At 42.1% G+C, this 18,944-nt stretch overlaps 1 protein-coding gene across 1 annotated transcript; it reads right to left on the bottom strand.

Annotated features, from left to right (window-relative positions):
* Positions 1-12,473: 12,473 nt before the first annotated feature.
* Positions 12,474-18,702, bottom strand: LOC106595102 (B-cell receptor CD22-like). Its single transcript, XM_082966657.1, has 9 exons — positions 18,647-18,702; positions 15,842-15,919; positions 15,219-15,557; positions 14,801-15,055; positions 14,351-14,614; positions 14,059-14,149; positions 13,894-13,948; positions 13,594-13,808; positions 12,474-13,276 (listed from the first exon to the last, which is right to left on the bottom strand). Coding segments are annotated over exons 2-9 (1,275 nt in total). The 5' UTR covers positions 15,897-15,919; positions 18,647-18,702; the 3' UTR covers positions 12,474-13,275.
* Positions 18,703-18,944: the final 242 nt, after the last annotated feature.

Genomic DNA, 18,944 nt, shown 5'->3' on the forward strand with positions numbered 1-18,944 from the left:
CGCTACAATAGCTAATAGAACTAATGATTTAGTAATCCCGCTAAAATCATGCAGTAACGTTACTGTGTACAGTCAGTAAGCAGTTTAGCACTTACACAGGCGAGCCCCGATGGCAATACATTTGTAAAACCAAACGCTTACCTTGTCTTAGAAGAGTTCCAGTGTTTTTGGGATAGTCATAGCCAGCTAGCTAACATAGCATCCCTCTGTTTGAGCAGAGTGTTTGAGTAGGCTAAACTAGATAGCTGCATTTGCTGGCTAAGTAAGTGAAAGTGAAAAAAAAAATACGAAATCTCTCTATCTTGCTTCTCCTTCATTTTGGAAGAAATGTGTTTGTTCAAAACTGTTCCACTATTGTTTTTCTCTTTCTTTGAGTCAACTACTCACCACATTGTATGCACTGCAGTGCTATCTAGCTGTAGCTTATGCTTCCAGTACTAGATTAATTCTCTGATCCTTTGTTTGGGTGGACATGTCAGTTCATTCTGCAAGAGCTCTGATAGGTTGGAGGATATCCTCTGGAACTTGTCATAATTAATGTGTAAGTCTGTGGAAGGAGTTGAGAACCATGAGCCTCCTAGGTTTTGTATTGAAATCAATGTACCCAGAGGACGGAAGCTAGCTGTCCTCCAGCTACACCATGGTGCTACCCTACAGAGTGCTGTTGATGCTACTATAGACCTTCATTGCAAAATAGTGTGTTTTAATCATTGATTTGATTACATAGTTTTATCTAAAGAGTATAACTTTTTAAATGAAATTCACTAAGGAGGATGGCCCTCCCCTTCCTCCTTTGAGGAGACTCCACTTTGTTACATGGCCCTCTCTGCCTCACCATACTGCTGTAGATAAGAGGGGAGGGGGGAGGAAGAGAGATGGCGAGAGAGTCAGAATTCTGACAGACAGACACACACACACAAAGCATTGTGCATGTTCACAGTAGATAGCTCAGAGTGACCTCCAACCCTGTTAGTGCCCTCCCTTTGTGGAATCATCACTTTGGCCAATCAGGAGTAAGCTGGATGGACTTCTGAGCATCTGATAAGTCAGAGGAGTAGATCTCCAAACACGCATAGCTGTATCAATTATTCCCAAAGAACCAGAGAGAGAGAGAGAGAGAGAAAGAGCGATACAGAGAGATAGACAGAGTTTGGACAAGATTACACAAATCTAATTTCAGGTGGGAGTATAGTGGTATTTTGTGTTGTGTACCTGTGGTGTTTGGGGTCACAGGTTAGAGGTCAAGCTTTAAGGTGTTGTGTTCCTGTGGTCTTTGGGGTTACAGTGGATAGCCTCAGAGAACATGTCCACAGCCTGAGAATACTGGCCCTGCGTAAACAACTGAATACCCTTCTCTGGAGGAAAACACACACATACAGTGCTAAACTGGGGTCATTTCAGTGAATAGAAATAATCATTCTGAGACAAGTGTGTTAATGTCACCTGTTAGTGAGACTCCCTTCCTCTTCACAGGGTCTGAACTCTCCACCTGAAATGAGACAACTCAGTTAACACTGCCTATGTATGTGTGTGTGTGTGTGTGTGTGTGTGTGTGTGTGTGTGTGTGTGTGTGTGTGTGTGTGTGTGTGTGTGTGTGTGTGTGTGTGTGTGTGTGTGTGTGTGTGTGTGTGTGTGTGTGTGTGTTGTGTGTGTGATTGGTGATTAATTGTTAGTGCACACTTCGGGAAGGTGGAGAAAAGGGACGCAGACAGAGAGGAACAGGGGCCAGGGGCAGAGAGGAACAGGGGCAGAGAGGAACAGGGGCCAGGGGCAGAGAGGAACAGGGGCCAGGGGCAGAGAGGAACAGGGGCAGAGAGGAACAGGGGCCAGGGGCAGAGAGGAACAGGGGCCAGGGGCAGAGAGGAACAGGGGCAGAGAGGAACAGGGGCCAGGGGCAGAGAGGAACAAGCAAAGCCTAAATCATTTTCCTAGATATGGTCTATGTCTTTGCCAGGGTAGAGGGATTCACATCTTTCATCAATGTCAAGAGAATTCAGACAATCCAATCAGAGGGAAACGTAAATATACGCCATGTGGCACCGGATAAAGATACAGATAAAAATGACATTTAATAATGAAACTTCATCTGATTTGATAAAACTGTATTTTATTATTAATTAGTACAACTGATTGACATAATAAAACAGTAAGCAGGTCCTCCACATGCTGAGAGGATACAGACAGATTGTCTTTTTACATTGATGCTCTCAAACAATCATTCTGTACTCCTCAATATTAGGAAGGTGTTATGGGTCTTGTTCCAATATCCACAGCAGCACACTACTTTTTTCATTTAAGGTGGTCTAGTGTGGATGTTAGAACACCCCATGGACACTGGTGACGTTCCAGGCTGACTCATGGTTGTGTGCCACGTATGGTTGTGTGCCACATTCAAAATACATGCAATAGGACCAATAGCATAGTCCCAAAAGTACAATGGAACCAATAACAACGTATTGGGTTTTATTACCGGCATAAAGATTGTTTTTCCTTTGCAGCCAGAAAGGAGTTGAATCGTTGTACTTTTCTCTCTGTGTTGGACAATGGTGTTACTATTTATGTGCAAGTCTCAAGCTCTCCACTGAAGGCTCTTGACTCTGTGTGTCATGCAGAGACGTCTAACTCACCATTGTGATCTCTACAATGCTGTCAGGTGGACATCAGTAGCAACACACAGGCTCAAACACTGGTACATTTTTATTCATTTAAGAACACCTAGTCGTCTAGCTCAAAATGAGAACACATAATACAAGCTCAGATCTCAAATCTTGTTTTATAGTAATAGTCCCTTTCATTACTCAGCCCCTGATCTTGAATTCCCTCCAAGCCGACCTAAAACACCAGGACCTGGTGTCTGGAGGAGTTCAAAGGACAAATAGATGAACAGGTTGTTGAGACATGTAGCTGTTTCTAGTTGTCACCACATGACACTAGTTTGCATTGCCTTATGTAAGGAAGCCTGTTGTTTTACACTATACACACCTCCTGTTTGTTTGCTGGTGTATTTGAGCTGTTGCCAGTGTCTTCTGTCTGTGTTGTCCTTTTAGTCAAATGTATTTTTAATTATGTTTTTGTACATATGTTTTCGTTTTTCGGGATGTCTCATGGTCTGACAAACATCGCTCTCGCTCTGCCACCTTTCATCGCTGATGCGCAAGTGCGACATCGGCGGATGCGGTGGACTGATATCGCTATCTTGAACGGACAGATTTTTAGGCGATTTGGATTATTATGTTAATTAGATTGAAACTGTTATTTGGAGGGGTATCCATACTCACAGGAGGCCTTTAGCCTCGCCGTCGTTGTAAATAATATTTTGTTATTAATAATTGACTTGCCTGGTTAAATAAAGGTTAAATAAACATTGTCCCAAAAGTACAATGGCATAGTCCAAAAGAACAGTCCCAAAAGTACAATGGAACCAAAAGCATAGTCCCAAAAGTACAATGGAACCAAATGCATAGTCCCAAATGTACAATGGAACCAATAGCATAGTCCCAAAAGTACAATGGATCCAAAAGCATAGTCCCAAAAGTACAATGGAACCAAAAGCATAGTCCCAAAAGTACAACAGAAGCAAAAGCATAGTCCCAAAAGTACAACGGAAACAAAAGCATAGTCCCAAAAGTACATTGGAACCAAAAGCATAGTCCTAAAAGTACATTGGAACCAAACGTATTTCCAATCGGACAACAGAACCAAAAGCTAGTCGGCAAGTCGGTTAGGACATCTACTTTGTGCATGACACAAGTAATTTTTCCAACAATTGTTTACAGACAGATTATTTCACTGTATCACAATTCTGTCTCCTAGCGATGAACGTACTCTGGTGCGAAAAGTGCAAATCAATCCCAGAACAACAGCAAAGGACCATGAGAAGATACTGGAGGAAACAGGTACAAAAGTATCTATATCCACAGACAAACGAGTCCTATATCGACATAACCTGAAAGGCCGCTCAGCAAGGAAGAAGCCACTGCTCCAAAACCGCCATAAAAAAAGCCAGACTACAGTTTGCAACTGCACATGGGGACAAAGATCATAGTTTTTGGAGAAATGTCTTCTGGTCTGATGAAACAAAAATATAACTGTTTGGCCATAATGACCATCGTTATGTTTGGAGGAAAAAGGGGGAAGCTTGCAAGCCGAAGAACACCTTCCCAACTTTGAAACACGGGGGTGGCAGCATCATGTTGTGGGGGTGCTTTGCTGCAGGAGGGACTGGTGCACTTCACAAAATAGATGGCATCATTAGGGAGGAAAATTATGTGGATATATTGAATCAACATCTCAAGACATCAGTCAGGAAGTTAAATCTTGGTCGCAAATGGGTCTTCCAAATGGACAATGACCCCAAGCATACTTCCAAAGTTGTGGCAAAATGGCTTAAGGACAACAAAGTCAAGGTATTGGAGTGGCCATCACAAAGTCCTGACCTCAATCCCATAGAACATTTGTGGGCAGAACTGAAAAAGCATGAGCAAGCAAGGAGGCCTACAAACCTGACTCAGTTACACCAGCTCTGTCAGGAGGAATGGGCCAAAATTCACCCAACTTATTGTGGGAAACTTGTGGAAGGCTACCCAAAATGTTTGACCCAAGTTAAACAATTTAACCTGTTTGGGCTAGGGGGCAGTATTGAGAATTTTGGAAAAAATATGTGCCCATTTTTAACTGCCTCCTACACCAACTCAGAAGCTAGAATATGCATATTATTGTTCAGGTTTGTATAGAAAACACCCTAAAGTTTCTAAAACTGTTTGAATGGTGTCTGTGAGTATAACAGAACTCCTATGGCAGGCAAAAACCTGACAAGGTTTCATGCAGGAAGTGGCCTGTTTGACAAGGAGTCGTGCGTCTTGCATCTGTTTATTGAAGAGTAAGGATCTTAGCTGTAACGTGACAATTCCCAGGGCTCCAATAGGCTCTCAGAAGGCGGGAAAATCCTGAAGGTTGACGAGGCAGCCTCAGGCTGAAACAGATTATCGCCTTATTCAAGTGTCCCATTAGGTGACAATGGAATGAGGCGCGTGCGCGATTAGCCCCCATGGAGTATTTTAATTCGGCTGTTTAGTTTATTGCAGATTCCCGGTCGGAATATTATCGCTTTTCTACGAGATAAATGGCATAAAAATTGGTTTTAAACAGCGGTTGACATGCTTCGAAGTACGGTAATGGAATATTTAGACATTTTTTGTCACGCCATGCGCGCGACCGTGGATTACCATTCTGATAGTGTCTAGAACGCACGAACAAAACGCCGCTATTCGGATATAACGATGGATTATTTTGGACCAAACCTACATTTGTTATTGAAGTAGAAGTCCTGGGACTGCATTCTGACGAAGAACAAGAAAGGTAAGAACATTTTTTCTTATAGGAAATGTTATTATGGTGAAGGCTAATCTTGCCGGGTGTCTAAATAGCTAGCCGTGATGGCTGGGCTATGTACTTAGAATATTGCAAAATGTGCTTCATCCGAAAAGCTATTTTAAAATCGGACATATCGAGTGCATAGAGGAGTAATGTATCTATAATTCTTAAAATAATTGTTATGCTTTTTGTAGAAAAACTGAGTTTAAATGTATTTGGCTAAGGTGTATGTAAACTTCCGACTTCAACTGTACATACCATCAGGGGCAGCAGGTTGGGCTCTAGTCAAAAGTAGTGCACTCTATAGGGAATATGGTGTCATTTGGGATGCAGATATAACAACACATCATCATCACAGCCTTGAGTGGATGGTGTGTAAATAACATCATCATAATAGTTTGGTAATATGGAATGTGTCAGCGGTATCGGCAGGTAGCCTAGAGGTTAAGAATGTTGGGCCGGGAACAAAAACACTGCTGGTTTAAATCCCCGACCTGGCAAGGTGGAAAAATGTGCCAACTTCAGCAAGGCAGTTACCACCAGCTTGAATGATAGCTCCTATCCCCAAGTTGTGATGCTAAACAGCAAGTCACACACTACTTTTGTATCATCATTATATGACAGTGTCCATATTCACAAAGTGTCTCAGAGTAGGATCTAGGATTCGTTTTCCCCTTTTAGATCATAATTATATGGACCAGGAGGACCTGATCCTAGATCAGCACTCCAAGTCTGGGACCCTTCAGTACATGACTTGCGGCTAAAAACTAAAAACCCTATTTCAAGATATCAAGAGTACTTACAGACTGAAGGGGAGAGGTATTGTACAGTGAGTCAACTGACTGGTAGTGAGTGGGACCTGCTAGTAAGTGTCAGTTCTGTGGTTGATACATATTTATAGTAGCAGGGGCGGAAATCCCAGGGGGGACGGGGGGGACACGACCCCCCCATCCTGGGAAAAATATGATTTGTCCCCCCCAATATATCACTGTAAACATAACTATGTAATTTAATTAATATTACTAATATGCAATGAAAGCAATTGTGCTGATTATAGACACTTAATAGCTCGTTTTTAAGTTTCAAAAGATTGCACCCCCCCACCCTTTGCCTCACAATGGTTTGATCCACTGCCAGTTCCTTAGTTGGCAAGGTAACAGAGGGTTCGTATCTACTGTAAATTAGTGCTTCAAAGTCCAAACTGAACAGAACTACACTCTGTTCTACCATTGTCTTAGATATATTTAATGGTCTCGTTGCAAAAGCTAAATTGTCGCAAGGGAACTTTTATTGATTTATTTTATTTCACTTTTATTTAACCCGGGTAGCAAAGATTATAGCAAACACCACTGAAACGGAATTGGTGCTCGCTAGCTTTGCAAATTCAGCTATTGTTGGAAGCTAGCCAATATGAAACAAACGATTAAAATTACAAAAGGTTGCAGCATATGTTGTGTAAATGGTGAACTCATACAGCTGTCAACTCTTGTCACTGCAATCCGTTTCACATTTGCTAGCTACCTTTTAGATCGAAGCCCATATAGAATGATAGAAGATAAGATGGTAGAAGCCCATCTCCTACTGTAAATAACCTGCACACTGTGTGTGTGTGTGTGTGTGTGTGTGTGTGTGTGTGTGTGTGTGTGTGTGTGTATCCGATGTGAAATGGCTAGTTAGTTAGCGGTGGTGCGCGCTAATAGCATTTCAATCAGTGACGTCACACGCTCTGAGACTTGAAGTAGGGTTTCCCCTTGCGTTGCAAGATGGGTAACGATGCTTCGTGGGGTGTCAGTTGTTGATGTGTGCAAGGGTCCCTAGTTCGAGCCCGGGTTGGGGCGAAGAGAGGGACGGAACCTTCACTGTTACATTGATGCTGTTGACCCGGATCATTGGTTGCAGCGGAAAAGGAGGAGGTCAAAAGGGGGGTGAGTGTAACCGATGTGAAATGGCTAGTTAGTTAGCGGTGGTGCGCGCTAATAGCATTTCAATCAGTGACGTCACTAGCTCTGAGACTTGAAGTAGGGTTTCCCCTTGCGTTGCAAGGGCCGCGGCTTTTGTGGCGCGATGGGTAACGATGCTTCGTGGGGTGTCAGTTGTTGATGTGTGCAAGGGTCCCTGGTTCGAGCCCGGGTTGGGGCGAAGAGAGGGATGGAACCTACACTGTTACAAAGTGTGTGTGTGTGTAGCCAGCTAGGTAGAAAAATGGCAGAAAAAAGACGGACATCAGAGTATTTTTCAGTATACCAAAATGCAAAGTAAGAACCCTAGTAGCCTAATATCTCAAAGACTAGTTGATAAAATGTTCATGAGAAAGAAGTGAAATACTAATGGAAATGTTTCACAATGATGTCATTAGGCAGAGCAGGCAACAGATGGCACACAGACAGCAGAGCTGGGGACAGATATGCAGAGACAGGGAGTCTCAGGTAAGTTTGTTGAGTCTTTGTTTGGCAACATTATGAAAGGTTCTAAATTTTTTTGACTTGTAAAATAGGAACATAATTGGCAATGCCATGGATACCCCCACTCTCAACTTAAACTGGTGACTGAACTAAGATTTGTTAAAGGCAATGGTATTGCTGTTGTGATTAGTTGTGTAGTTTTGGGTACCGGTAGTTAGGAGTAAGGCAAACACCTTATTTCTTTGGTTCCTCAATATACATTTACCATATTACAACGTAGGCTATGTGTTACAGCATTACTTTTGGTGTCCCCCTCAGGAATTGCTCTTGAGAAAATTTCATGTAATTGTCCCCTCCAAAGTTGATATCAGATTTTCGCCCCTGTATAGTAGTCAGAACACAAGTAGCTGATACAGAACTGTCCTTTCCTTCCTCTTTAAGACATTAACATGCATGAGGACCAGAACAGCAAGTCAGAAAGGGGTGTTACTGTATTTCAATAGAAAATGTACAACAGACTGCATATCTAGTTGCCTTTCTTAATTTGAGTGTGCTACACATTTTTAAATGGCCAAGACTTTGACAATTTTTATTTTATTCCATTGACTACATACATAATCATATTAGGTGTCTGAACCAAGTAAGACTAGCTGTCGCCATTGGTGTCTGCTTCTAGGGATCCTATTAAATCAAATTCAAATCATGGAAACAGTGTGTTTACTATAGCCTACTATTTAGAATGTTTATAATATCTTAGAATGTGTTTACTATAGCCTACTTTTTGGAATGTTCATAATATTTTAGAATGTGTTTACTATAGCCTACTATTTGGAATGTTTATAATATCTTAGAATGTGTTTACTATAGTCTACTATTTGGAATGTTTCTAATATCTTAGAATGTGTTTACTATAGCCTGCTATTTAGAATGTTTATAATATCTTAGAATGTGTTGCCTTGACCCTCTGAGGTCTACATGGAACAGGTCAAAGGTCTATATATATATATATATATATATATATATATATATATATATATATATATATATATATATTATTTTCCCAGGTAAGTTGACTGAGAACACATTCTTATTTACAGCAATAACCTGGGGAATAGTTAAAAGTGACAATTAGAAGCTGGGAATGATTAGGTGGCATGAGGGGCATATTATGCTAGGACACCAGGGTTAATAACCCTACAATAAATGCCGAAGGGATCTTTAGTGACCACAGAGAGTCAGGACGCCCATTTAATGTCCCATCTGAATGACAGCACCCTGAACATCCTCAAACACAACCCTTTGGGAATATATATTTTTTACAACTAGAGGATAGAGTGCCTCTTACTGGCCCATCAACACCACTTCCAGCAACATCTGGTCTCCCATCCAGGACCAACCCTACTTAGCTTCAGAGACAAGCCAGCAGTGGGACACAGGGGGCTATGCTGCTGACATTTGGTCAGTTCCACGATGTCATTCATTCTATTCTACAAACACATTCAATGTACACTCCTCATCAGCTGCATCAAAGTGGTACTGAAGGTTCCAGTGTTCTAGACTAGAGCTCTCCCTACTGGCATCTCAACATTACTGCACCATCCTAATAATAATGTCCTCAATAATGTTGGACTAATAACAACATAACAAACTGACAATACATCAGATAGAATTGTGAAACACAACACTGGCTACTTGACAATGTCACATTTAATCACACAAACACTGATGTCTGTAGTAGTACAACATACCACTATCATTCTGTTACACTGACACCCTAATCCATATATTGTGCACTACCTTTGACCAGAGCCCTATGGGCATGGTATGACTGTGTGCGTGTGCTTGATTGGCCTGCAGCGCTGTCAATCACCCTTCACACTGCTGTTCAGCCAACCAATCAGGGTGCTTGGATGCGCTGCAGGACACCGCCTCCCCTCACCTTTTGTTAGTGCACGGCATCTTCAGTCTTGAGAAGAAGTGTTGTGTTGCTGACAGACTTTTGACGTGCAGTTCCTTACTGAAGTGTGAGACCAGAGAATATAACCACACAATAATATAAAACATCTTCAAATGGTAACAGCTGTGTCTGCATGTGTGGTGGTGGTGACCATCAAGAGTAGAGTGACGGGCCTCAACACCATGTTCTGACCAGACAGCACTATAGTGGACAGAACCTAAACCAATCAGCATTAAGTACGTAGCGGGTCTCGGCATTGTCAGCTAAGCGCTCAGACGAGCTCCAGCTGTTAATACATGTAAAAAACTGCAAGGATCTGAAAGACCTCTGGATGACCTCTACTAATCCCTAGGTACTGATTCAGGAATGTGTGAAGAACCACAGGGACGTCTGACAAAGGGTTTTATTGTGACCACAACAAGGCCCTCCGGTTCACTTTGGGTTCTTATACAACAGGGTTTCTAGGAGGAAAGAGATACATGGAAATAGAATTAACCATGTAAAATTACACACACAATGCTATACAAGACAATTAGGCCGAAAGATATTCACACTACTGCATCACAAATACAATACATAATGTTCTCAATTGAACATTATAAAGCTAAACATTTAAAAAGCTAAACATAATATAATATTGCAGTGCCTGAATCACATATCAATGAACATTTATGGCTAGACATCAGACTGAACAGCCCCCATGTAGCCTTAGCATTATCATTAGTGGTGGGCTACAAACATTTAGCAAGCTAGCTAGGTCATGTTAACAAATACTCAGCAAACATCAGACTGAACAGCCCCCATGTAGCCTTAGCATTATCATTAGCGGTGAGCTACAAACATTTAGCAGGCTAGCCAGGTCATGCTAACAAATGATCAGCAAAGGCACATATAAACATGCGTGTCTATGTGTGTGCATGTGTATGACTGTGTGTTCATGTGCATGCTCATCATAATGGCCGGAACGGAGGAAATGGAATGGCATCAAACACCTAGAGACCATGTGTTTGATGTATTTGATACCATTCCACTGATTAAGCTCCAGTCAGTACCACATGTCTGTTCTCCCCAACTTCCTGTGGTGTGTGTGTGCATTCCAGGAGATGACTGATATCATGCGCTCCATGATAAGATGGGAACGTGTACGTACCCCTGTATGCATTACGACACCACCAAGGAGCATGTCAACAACTTCTTCTAAGTAACACATAACTACAGATCTAGGATCAGATTTCTAAACAAATTCTTCACCAAGCTATTTAGTAAGGAGTAGGCCCGATGACTATCTCTCACAATTAAAAATGCCAAAGTAGTGCACTTTACAGGGAATAGGTTGCCATTTGGGACTCAGCCTTAAAGTTAAAGTACCTTTAATCCTTTACTCTGTGTCTCACTCTGTCAGAAAATGGACAAGAACAATGACGGAGTGGTCACCATTGAAGAGTTCCTAGAGTCCTGTCAAAAGGTGGGTTTGTGTGTTTGTGTGTGAGCGTGCATGCGTGCGTCCGTGAGTGTGATATTTCAGCATGATTCTATAAGATATGATTATTTATGATATGATTTGATTGACATCCAAATCATCACAAATTAAAGTAACTGTCCAGTGTTTCCAGATTTCTATGAAATATGACCTATAATTACTTACAATATAAGTGAAATAGTTTTCATACTAAATAATTATAATTAAGTATGTTAAAAAAGCAGCTTTTCTGTGATGGAATGGTGTGGGCGTACCCCAACAACAGAAAGCTGTGGGCGTACCCCAACAACAGAAAGCTGTGGGCGTACCCCAACAACAGAAAGCTGTGGGCGTATACTGGTCATAAAACAATATTAATGTACTGAAGACCGCTGATTGGCCAGCTCATCCTCCTCTAGACCGCTGATTGGCCAGTGTTTTTTCTCCAATTCATGCTTTGGCCACAAATATGAGTACAGGACAAGTCAACTACTTTATTTGGGTATGAGATAACAGAATATTAACTTATAAAAGGGAGATTTTCACCGGACAGTTACATTAAGAACCTGCTTCTGCTTCTCCTTAGTGAGGTCGGACACTGATGTTGGACAATTAGGTCTGGCTCCCAGTTGGTGTTCGATGGGGTTGAGATCAGGGCTCTATGCAGGCCAGTCAAGTTCTTCCACACCGATCTCGACAAACCATTTCTGTATGGACCCCGCTTTGTGCACAGGGGCATTGTCATGCTGAAACAGGAAAGTGCCTTCCCCAAACTGTTGCCACAAAGTTGGAAGCACAGAATTATCTAGAATGTCATTGTATGCTGTAGCGTAAAGATTTCCCTTCACTGGAATGAAGGTGCCTAGCCCGAACCATGAAAAACAGCCCCAGACCATTATTAACAGTTGAACACTATGCATTGGGGCAGTTAGCGTTCTCCTTGCATCAGCCAAACCCAGATTCGTCAGTGGGACTGTCAGATGGTGAAGAGGGATTCATCACTCCAGAGAATGCGTTTCCACTGCTCCAGAGTCCAATGGCAGCGAGCTTTACACCACTCCAGCCGACGCTTGGTATTGCACATGGTGATCTTAGGCTTGTGTGGGGCTGCTCGGCCATTGAAACCCACTTCATGAAGCTCCCAAAGAACCGTTATTGTGCTGAGTGTTGCAACCGAGGACAGATGATTTTTACGGACTACCTGCTTCAGCTCTCAGCGGCCCCGTTCTGTGAGCTTGTGTGGCCCACCATTTCGCGGCTGAGTCGGTGTTGCTCGTGACGGGCGGAAATGTGACTTGTTGTAAAGTTGGCATCCTATGACGGTACCTCGTCGAAAGTCACTGAGCTCTTAATTAAGGCAATTCTACTGCCAATTGTCTATGGAGATTGCATGGCTGTGTCTTCAATTCAACCGGTGTGGCTGAAATAGCCAAATCCACTAATATGAAGGGGTGTCCACATACTTTTTTATATATAGTGTACAAGGTTTTGGTTTAACTTGTTGTGTTCAGGCCTTCTTGGTTCTGGGTTTGTTGTGTTCAGGCCTTCTTGGTTCTGGGTTTGTTGTGTTCAGGCCTTCTTGGTTCTGGGTTTGCTGCGTTCAGGTCTTCTTGGTTCTGGGTTTGCTGTGTTCAGGCCTTCTTGGTTCTGGGTTTGTTGTGTTCAGGCCTTCTTGGTTCTGGGTTTGTTGTGTTCAGGTCTTCTTGGTTCTGGGTTTGCTGTGTTCAGGCCTTCTAGGTTCTGGGTTTGCTGTGTTCAGGCCTTCTTGGTTCTGGGTTTGTTGTGTTCAGGCCTTCTTGGTTCTGGGTTTGTGGTGTTCAGGCCTTCTTGGTTCTGGGTTTGTTGTGTTCAGGCCTTCTTGGTTCTGGGTTTGTTGTGTTCAGGCCTTCTTGGTTCTGGGTTTGTTGTGTTCAGGCCTTCTTAGTTCTGGGTTTGTTGTGTTCAGGCCTTCTTGGTTCTGGGTTTGCTGTGTTCAGGCCTTCTTGGTTCTGGGTATGTTATGTTCAGGTCTTCTTGGTTCTGGGTATGTTTACTGTACTGTAGAGCACAGAGGGGTCCTCCTAGGCTGCTTGTGCTGCTGCGGGTCTGAGGAGAGAGAAACAGAAATGAAACAGAATGCATCCCAAATGGTGGCACCCTATACCCTTTATAGTGCACTACCTTAGACCAGGGCCTATAGGGCTCACTAAATAGGGAATAGGGTGCCATTTGGAACACAGGCAGAAAAATCATCATCACATCACTACCTCATTATAGACATGGTATAGTAATTGTATTGAGATGTCCATTGTTGGGTTGGTAGTTTTAAGAAATTACATCACTAGTGGTCAACTGTTTTGCATATTGATGACATCTACAATAAGCAGCAGCATATGAATGACCTTAATGCAGAATATGCTCACCAGGTGGCAGCAGTGGGGAGGTTGAATTTCAGAGCAGAGTACTGGACATCTTCTTCCTGTTTCTTGGGTTGAGGCAGTTGGATGGTGGAGTACAGAGGCGCTTCCTGGTTTTTGGAGTGAGAGAAGTGGACGCTGGTGTAGTGAATGTCATCCTGGTTGTCTGTAGGGCTCATGGCCACGCTTGAGACGTTGTCATACACTGGACTAGAGTCTCCCTGATGGGAAGAGAGGACAGACAACATGAGGAAGGAAATGTTCCACAAAGAATACACAGTCATCTTCTGATTCCAACAGACTCACCTGTCCATCATCTGCTGTGTCTCTTGTGTCAGAGGGGGATTTGGAGGTCTTCTTCCTGTTTTGTGCATTAATTAATAAACAAATGACTTAATTAATGAAGTTAACAACAAATCAGAGCGCTGAATTGTAATAATGAACAACATAATAATATGCATTTTAACTCACCTGAACCACATGAGTCCAGAGAGACAGAGGATGAGAACCAGAACAACCACTATGATTCCTACAGCTGCAGTCAGAACTGAGGTCTGTTTCACTATAATAAAATATGGATGATGAATACATGGCATGATATAATAAACTAAAAAGAAAGTATAATACAGGACATAATGCAATACTTGTTACGGGATCTTATAACCCAATATATAGTTATAAACGTAGGTGTAATAAGACAAAGTATAGTGATTAACAGATTGAAACGTAGTTTTATATTGAAGTATTGAAGATGTAACTTTACCTGCTACAATGATCATCAGAGCTGTAGAGTTATGAGATGCTATTTTATTCTCAGCCTCACAGTAATATTCTCCACTGTCCTCAGAGATGATGTTAGTGATGCTGTAACTCTGTCCTGATGCTTTTGGTGAGGCTACATTCTTCTTGTACCAGGTGTATTTGTCCACAGGTGGGTTGGCATCACTGCTGCAGGTCAGAGTCACTGAACTGCCCTCCACTATTACACCAGAGGGACTGACTGACACTGAGGTGTTCCTTGAGCCATCTGGTAAAATATCATTTTCCAGAGCATTAAGACAGTAGTTATATTACAAATACACATGATATCTCATGTCAAAATTACATTCTCAAAATTACATTCTCAGATAACTAAAATTACACAATACATCAATAATATCTGTCACTACAATGTTAATATAGCAAACTAAAGATTTAAACCCCATGCACTTACATGTGACAGTGAGAGTCTCTTCAGCAGAGAGGAGATCCTCATGGCCTTTTACAGCACAGAAGTATCTGCCTGTATCCTCACTGCTGACTGAGAATAGGCTATAGACAGGAGAGTAGGTGTTGCTGTTTGGTATAGGCTGTCCATTCTTATACCAACTGTAGGCTGTGATTGGGTCCAGCGTACATTTGGTTCTACATGTCAGTGTGACTCCCTCCCCCTCTGACACAGATGTAGGATTCATTTCCAACACAACATCTAGAGTAAATGGAAACAAATGATTATTCTCCTCCTATATATGTCCTCTTATGTGAAATACTACATTTAGTATATTTCCATCACATCCATCCACTACTGTGCCTGTATTACTGCCCTTAATAAGGTAATTACAGTAATAGATGTGAGATGTGTGACAGATTACCTGTGACAGTCAGGGAGACAGGTGAGCCAGCAATCTTGCTTCCGGATGTTATCAATCTGAACCTGTACCCAGCAGAGTCACTCAATCTCAGGTTTGTGATTCTCAGGGTACAGTCACTCTTCTTATCCCCAAGGTACTCTATATGACCCTCATACCCTGGCACTGAGCTCAGATCTTCAGGATCCATACCAGACTCCCATTTAGTAAACCAGAAAGCTGTTTTGATCTCATGATTACTGGGATGTGTGTAAGAGCAGGATATGTTCACTGTTGACCCCTTCAAGGCACAGATACTCAGAGTGGTGTAAGTCACACTCCAGCCATCTTTCCCGAGTACCACTAAAACACAGTTAGACATCACAAGCACCTTACATTAAGCACAAACCTATTGGTTCACACTGACAGTAGGGTTTGTTCACACTTTGTTGCCATAGTTGCTGAGTTGCTGAGTGTGAATGGAAACCAGAGATAAGCATCACTCAGTGAGGTATGAAATATAACTATTTAAAGTAAAGTGGAGACTCCTAACAGAACACACCAGAATAACATTATGATTCTTATCCTTTTAGAAATGTCTGTATATTATTAAACAGAGCAACTAAAAGATAAGAATGAGACCATACCTGCTACAGACCAGAGAAAGACCACCAACACACTTCCTGTTGTTCTCAAGGTCATTGTTGCATCTCCCACCCTGCAGTCTTAGAAACATAAACAACAACTCACTCTATTGCTGGTGAATAACTCCACCTGATACATTCAAGTAGAAACTGTAAATGGTGTACATGGCCTCATTACTGAAAATGAAGCAGGATCATATTGTGTTGTGTTGTATTGTGCTATATGGTTGTCTATGTGAATACTGTCTGTCTGTAAGTCTATTGCAATATGTACAGTCGTGCCCAAAAGTTAAGAATGACACAAATATTAATTTCCACAAAGTTTGCTGCTTCAGTGTCTTTAGATTTTTTTGTCAGATGTTACTATGGAATACTGAAGTATAATTACAAGCATTTCATAAGTGCCAAAGGCTTTTACTGACAATTACATTACATTTTAGTCATTTAGCAGACACTCTTATCCAGAGCAACTTACAGTAGATGGAATACATTTTTACATACTGGCCTCCAGTGGGAATCGAACACACAACCCTGGCGTTGCAAGCGCCATGCTCTACCAACTGAGCTACAGTGGGACTACATGAAGTTGGTGCAAAGAGTCAATATTCGCAGTGTTGACCCTTCTTTTTCAAGACCTCTGCAATCCGCCCTGGCATGCTGTCAATTAACTTCTGGGCCACATCCTGACTGATGGCAGCCCATTCTTGCATAATCAATACTTGGAGTATGTCAGAATTTGTGGGTTTTTGTTTGTCCACCACCACGAGGATTGACCACAAGTTCTCAATGGGATTAATGTCTGGGGAGTTTCCTGGCCATGGACCCAAAAGGTACTCCATCATGCTGGAAAAGGCATTGTTCGTCATCAAACTGTTCCTGGATGGTTACTCTGTTTGTCATATATGCATAGTCACTTTAACTATACATTCATGTACATACTACCTCAATTGGGCCGACCAACCAGTGCACCCGCACATCTGCATTGTGTCCCGCCACCCACCACCCTCTCTTTTACGCTACTGCTACTGCTCGCTACTTTTATAGCCTCGCTACTGTATATAGCCTGTCTTTTTACTGTTGTTTTATTTCTTTACTTACCTATTGTTCACCTAACACCTTTTTTGCACTACTGGTTAGAGCCTGTAAGTAAGAATTTCACTGTAAGGTCTACACCTGTTGTATTCGGCGCATGTGACAAATAAACTGATTTGATTTGAAGTTGCTCCCGGAGGATGTGTTGGTACCATTCTTTTTTCATGGCTATGTTCTTAGGCAAAATTGTGAGTGAGCCCACTCCCTTGGCTGAGAAGCAACCCCACACATGAATGGTCTCAGGAAGCTTTACTGTTGGCATGACACAGGACTGATGGTAGAGCTCACCTTGTCTTCTCCTGACAAGCTTTTTTCCGGATGCCCCAAACAATCGGAAAGGGGATTCATCGTAGAAAATGACTTTACCCCAGTCCTCAGCTGTCCAATCCCTGTACCTTTAGCAGAATATCAATATGTCCCTGATGTTTTTCCTGGAGAGAAGTGGCTTCTTTGCTGCCCTTCTTGACACCAGGCCATCCTCCAAAAGTCTTCGCCTCACTGTGTGTGCAGATGCACTCACACCTGCTTGCTGCTATTCCTGAGCAAGCTCTGTACTGGTAGTGCCAAGATCCTGCAGCTGAATCAACTTTAGGAGACACTGCTGGCGCTTGCTGGACTTTCTTGGGCGCCCTGAAGCCTTATTCACAACAATTGAACCGCTCTCCTTGAAGTTCTTGATGATCCGACAAATGGTTGATTTAGGTGCAATCTTACTGGCAGCAATATCCTTGCCTGTGAAGCCCTTTTTGTGCAAAGCAATGATGATGGCATGTGTTTCCTTGCAGGTAACCATGTTTGACAGAGGAAGAACAATGATTCCAAGCACCACCCTCCTTTTGAAGCTTCCAGTCTGTTATTCGAACTCAATCAGCATGACAGAGTGATCTCCAGCCTTGTCCTCGTCCACACTCACACCTGTGTTAACGAGAGAATCACTGACATGTCAGCTAGTCCTTTTGTGGCAGAGCTGAAATGCAGTGGAAATGTTTTTGGGGGATTGAGTTAATTTGCATGGCAAATAGGGACTTTGCAATTAATTGCAATTCATCTGGTCACTCTTCATAACATTCTGGAGTATTTGCAAATTGCCATCAGACAAACTGAGGCAGCAGACTTTGTGAAAATGTATATTTGTGTCATTCTCAAAACTTTTGGCCACGACTGTATGTAAGGTGTGTGATGTGTTGCATGTCTGTCTATTTAAGATGACATGATGTAAAAACAATTTCCTAATGGATACAATAAAGTAGTCACCATCATCATCATTACCATCATCAACAACTTATTGAACAGATCTGTAGTACTGTAAACACAAATTTCTACATTGATTGTTCTGAAGCATTTTTTTTTCACAGATCCACAAATATAGGAGGATAACTGTTCAATCCTCTACGGTCCGTCAAGCTGTACAGCAGCCTAAAGACTGTCCACCAGGTTCAATGAGAGCTCCTATCCCCAAGCTGTGAGGATAAACAGCAAGTGACTCTCACTCACACGCACACACACCTTTTACATAATAATTATATGGACTGGGGGCCCTGATCCTAGATCAACACTGTGGCAATGAGGCACTTTATGAATACTGGCCCTGATGTAACAACCAAAACACAGCTCAAAACATAAGTAGTAAGATGATACATTACCCTCAAGTATATGACTTATGACTAAATACAAATAACCAAAACTATATTTCAAGATATTGTCAAGTGTACTTACAGAGTGAAGTGAAGGGGAGAGGTCTTGTACAATGAGTCAACTTACTGGTTGTGCATGGAAACTGACAGTAAGTGTGAATTATATGGTTGATACATATTTAAAGTAGTTGGGTGGGAACAAATAGCTGATGCAGAACTTCATTTCCTTCCTCTTTAAGTCATGAACATGCATGAGGACCAGACCAGCACATCAGAAAGGGTAGGTATTTTTATTTCAATAGAAAACGTACAACAGACTGCATATCTAGTTGCCTTTCTTCATTTGAGGAGTGGGTTTACATTTTTAAATGTGGCCCATT

Source organism: Salmo salar, chromosome 02 (genome assembly GCF_965601325.2).
Source record: "Salmo salar chromosome 02, fSalSal1, whole genome shotgun sequence".
NCBI lineage: Eukaryota > Metazoa > Chordata > Actinopteri > Salmoniformes > Salmonidae > Salmo > Salmo salar.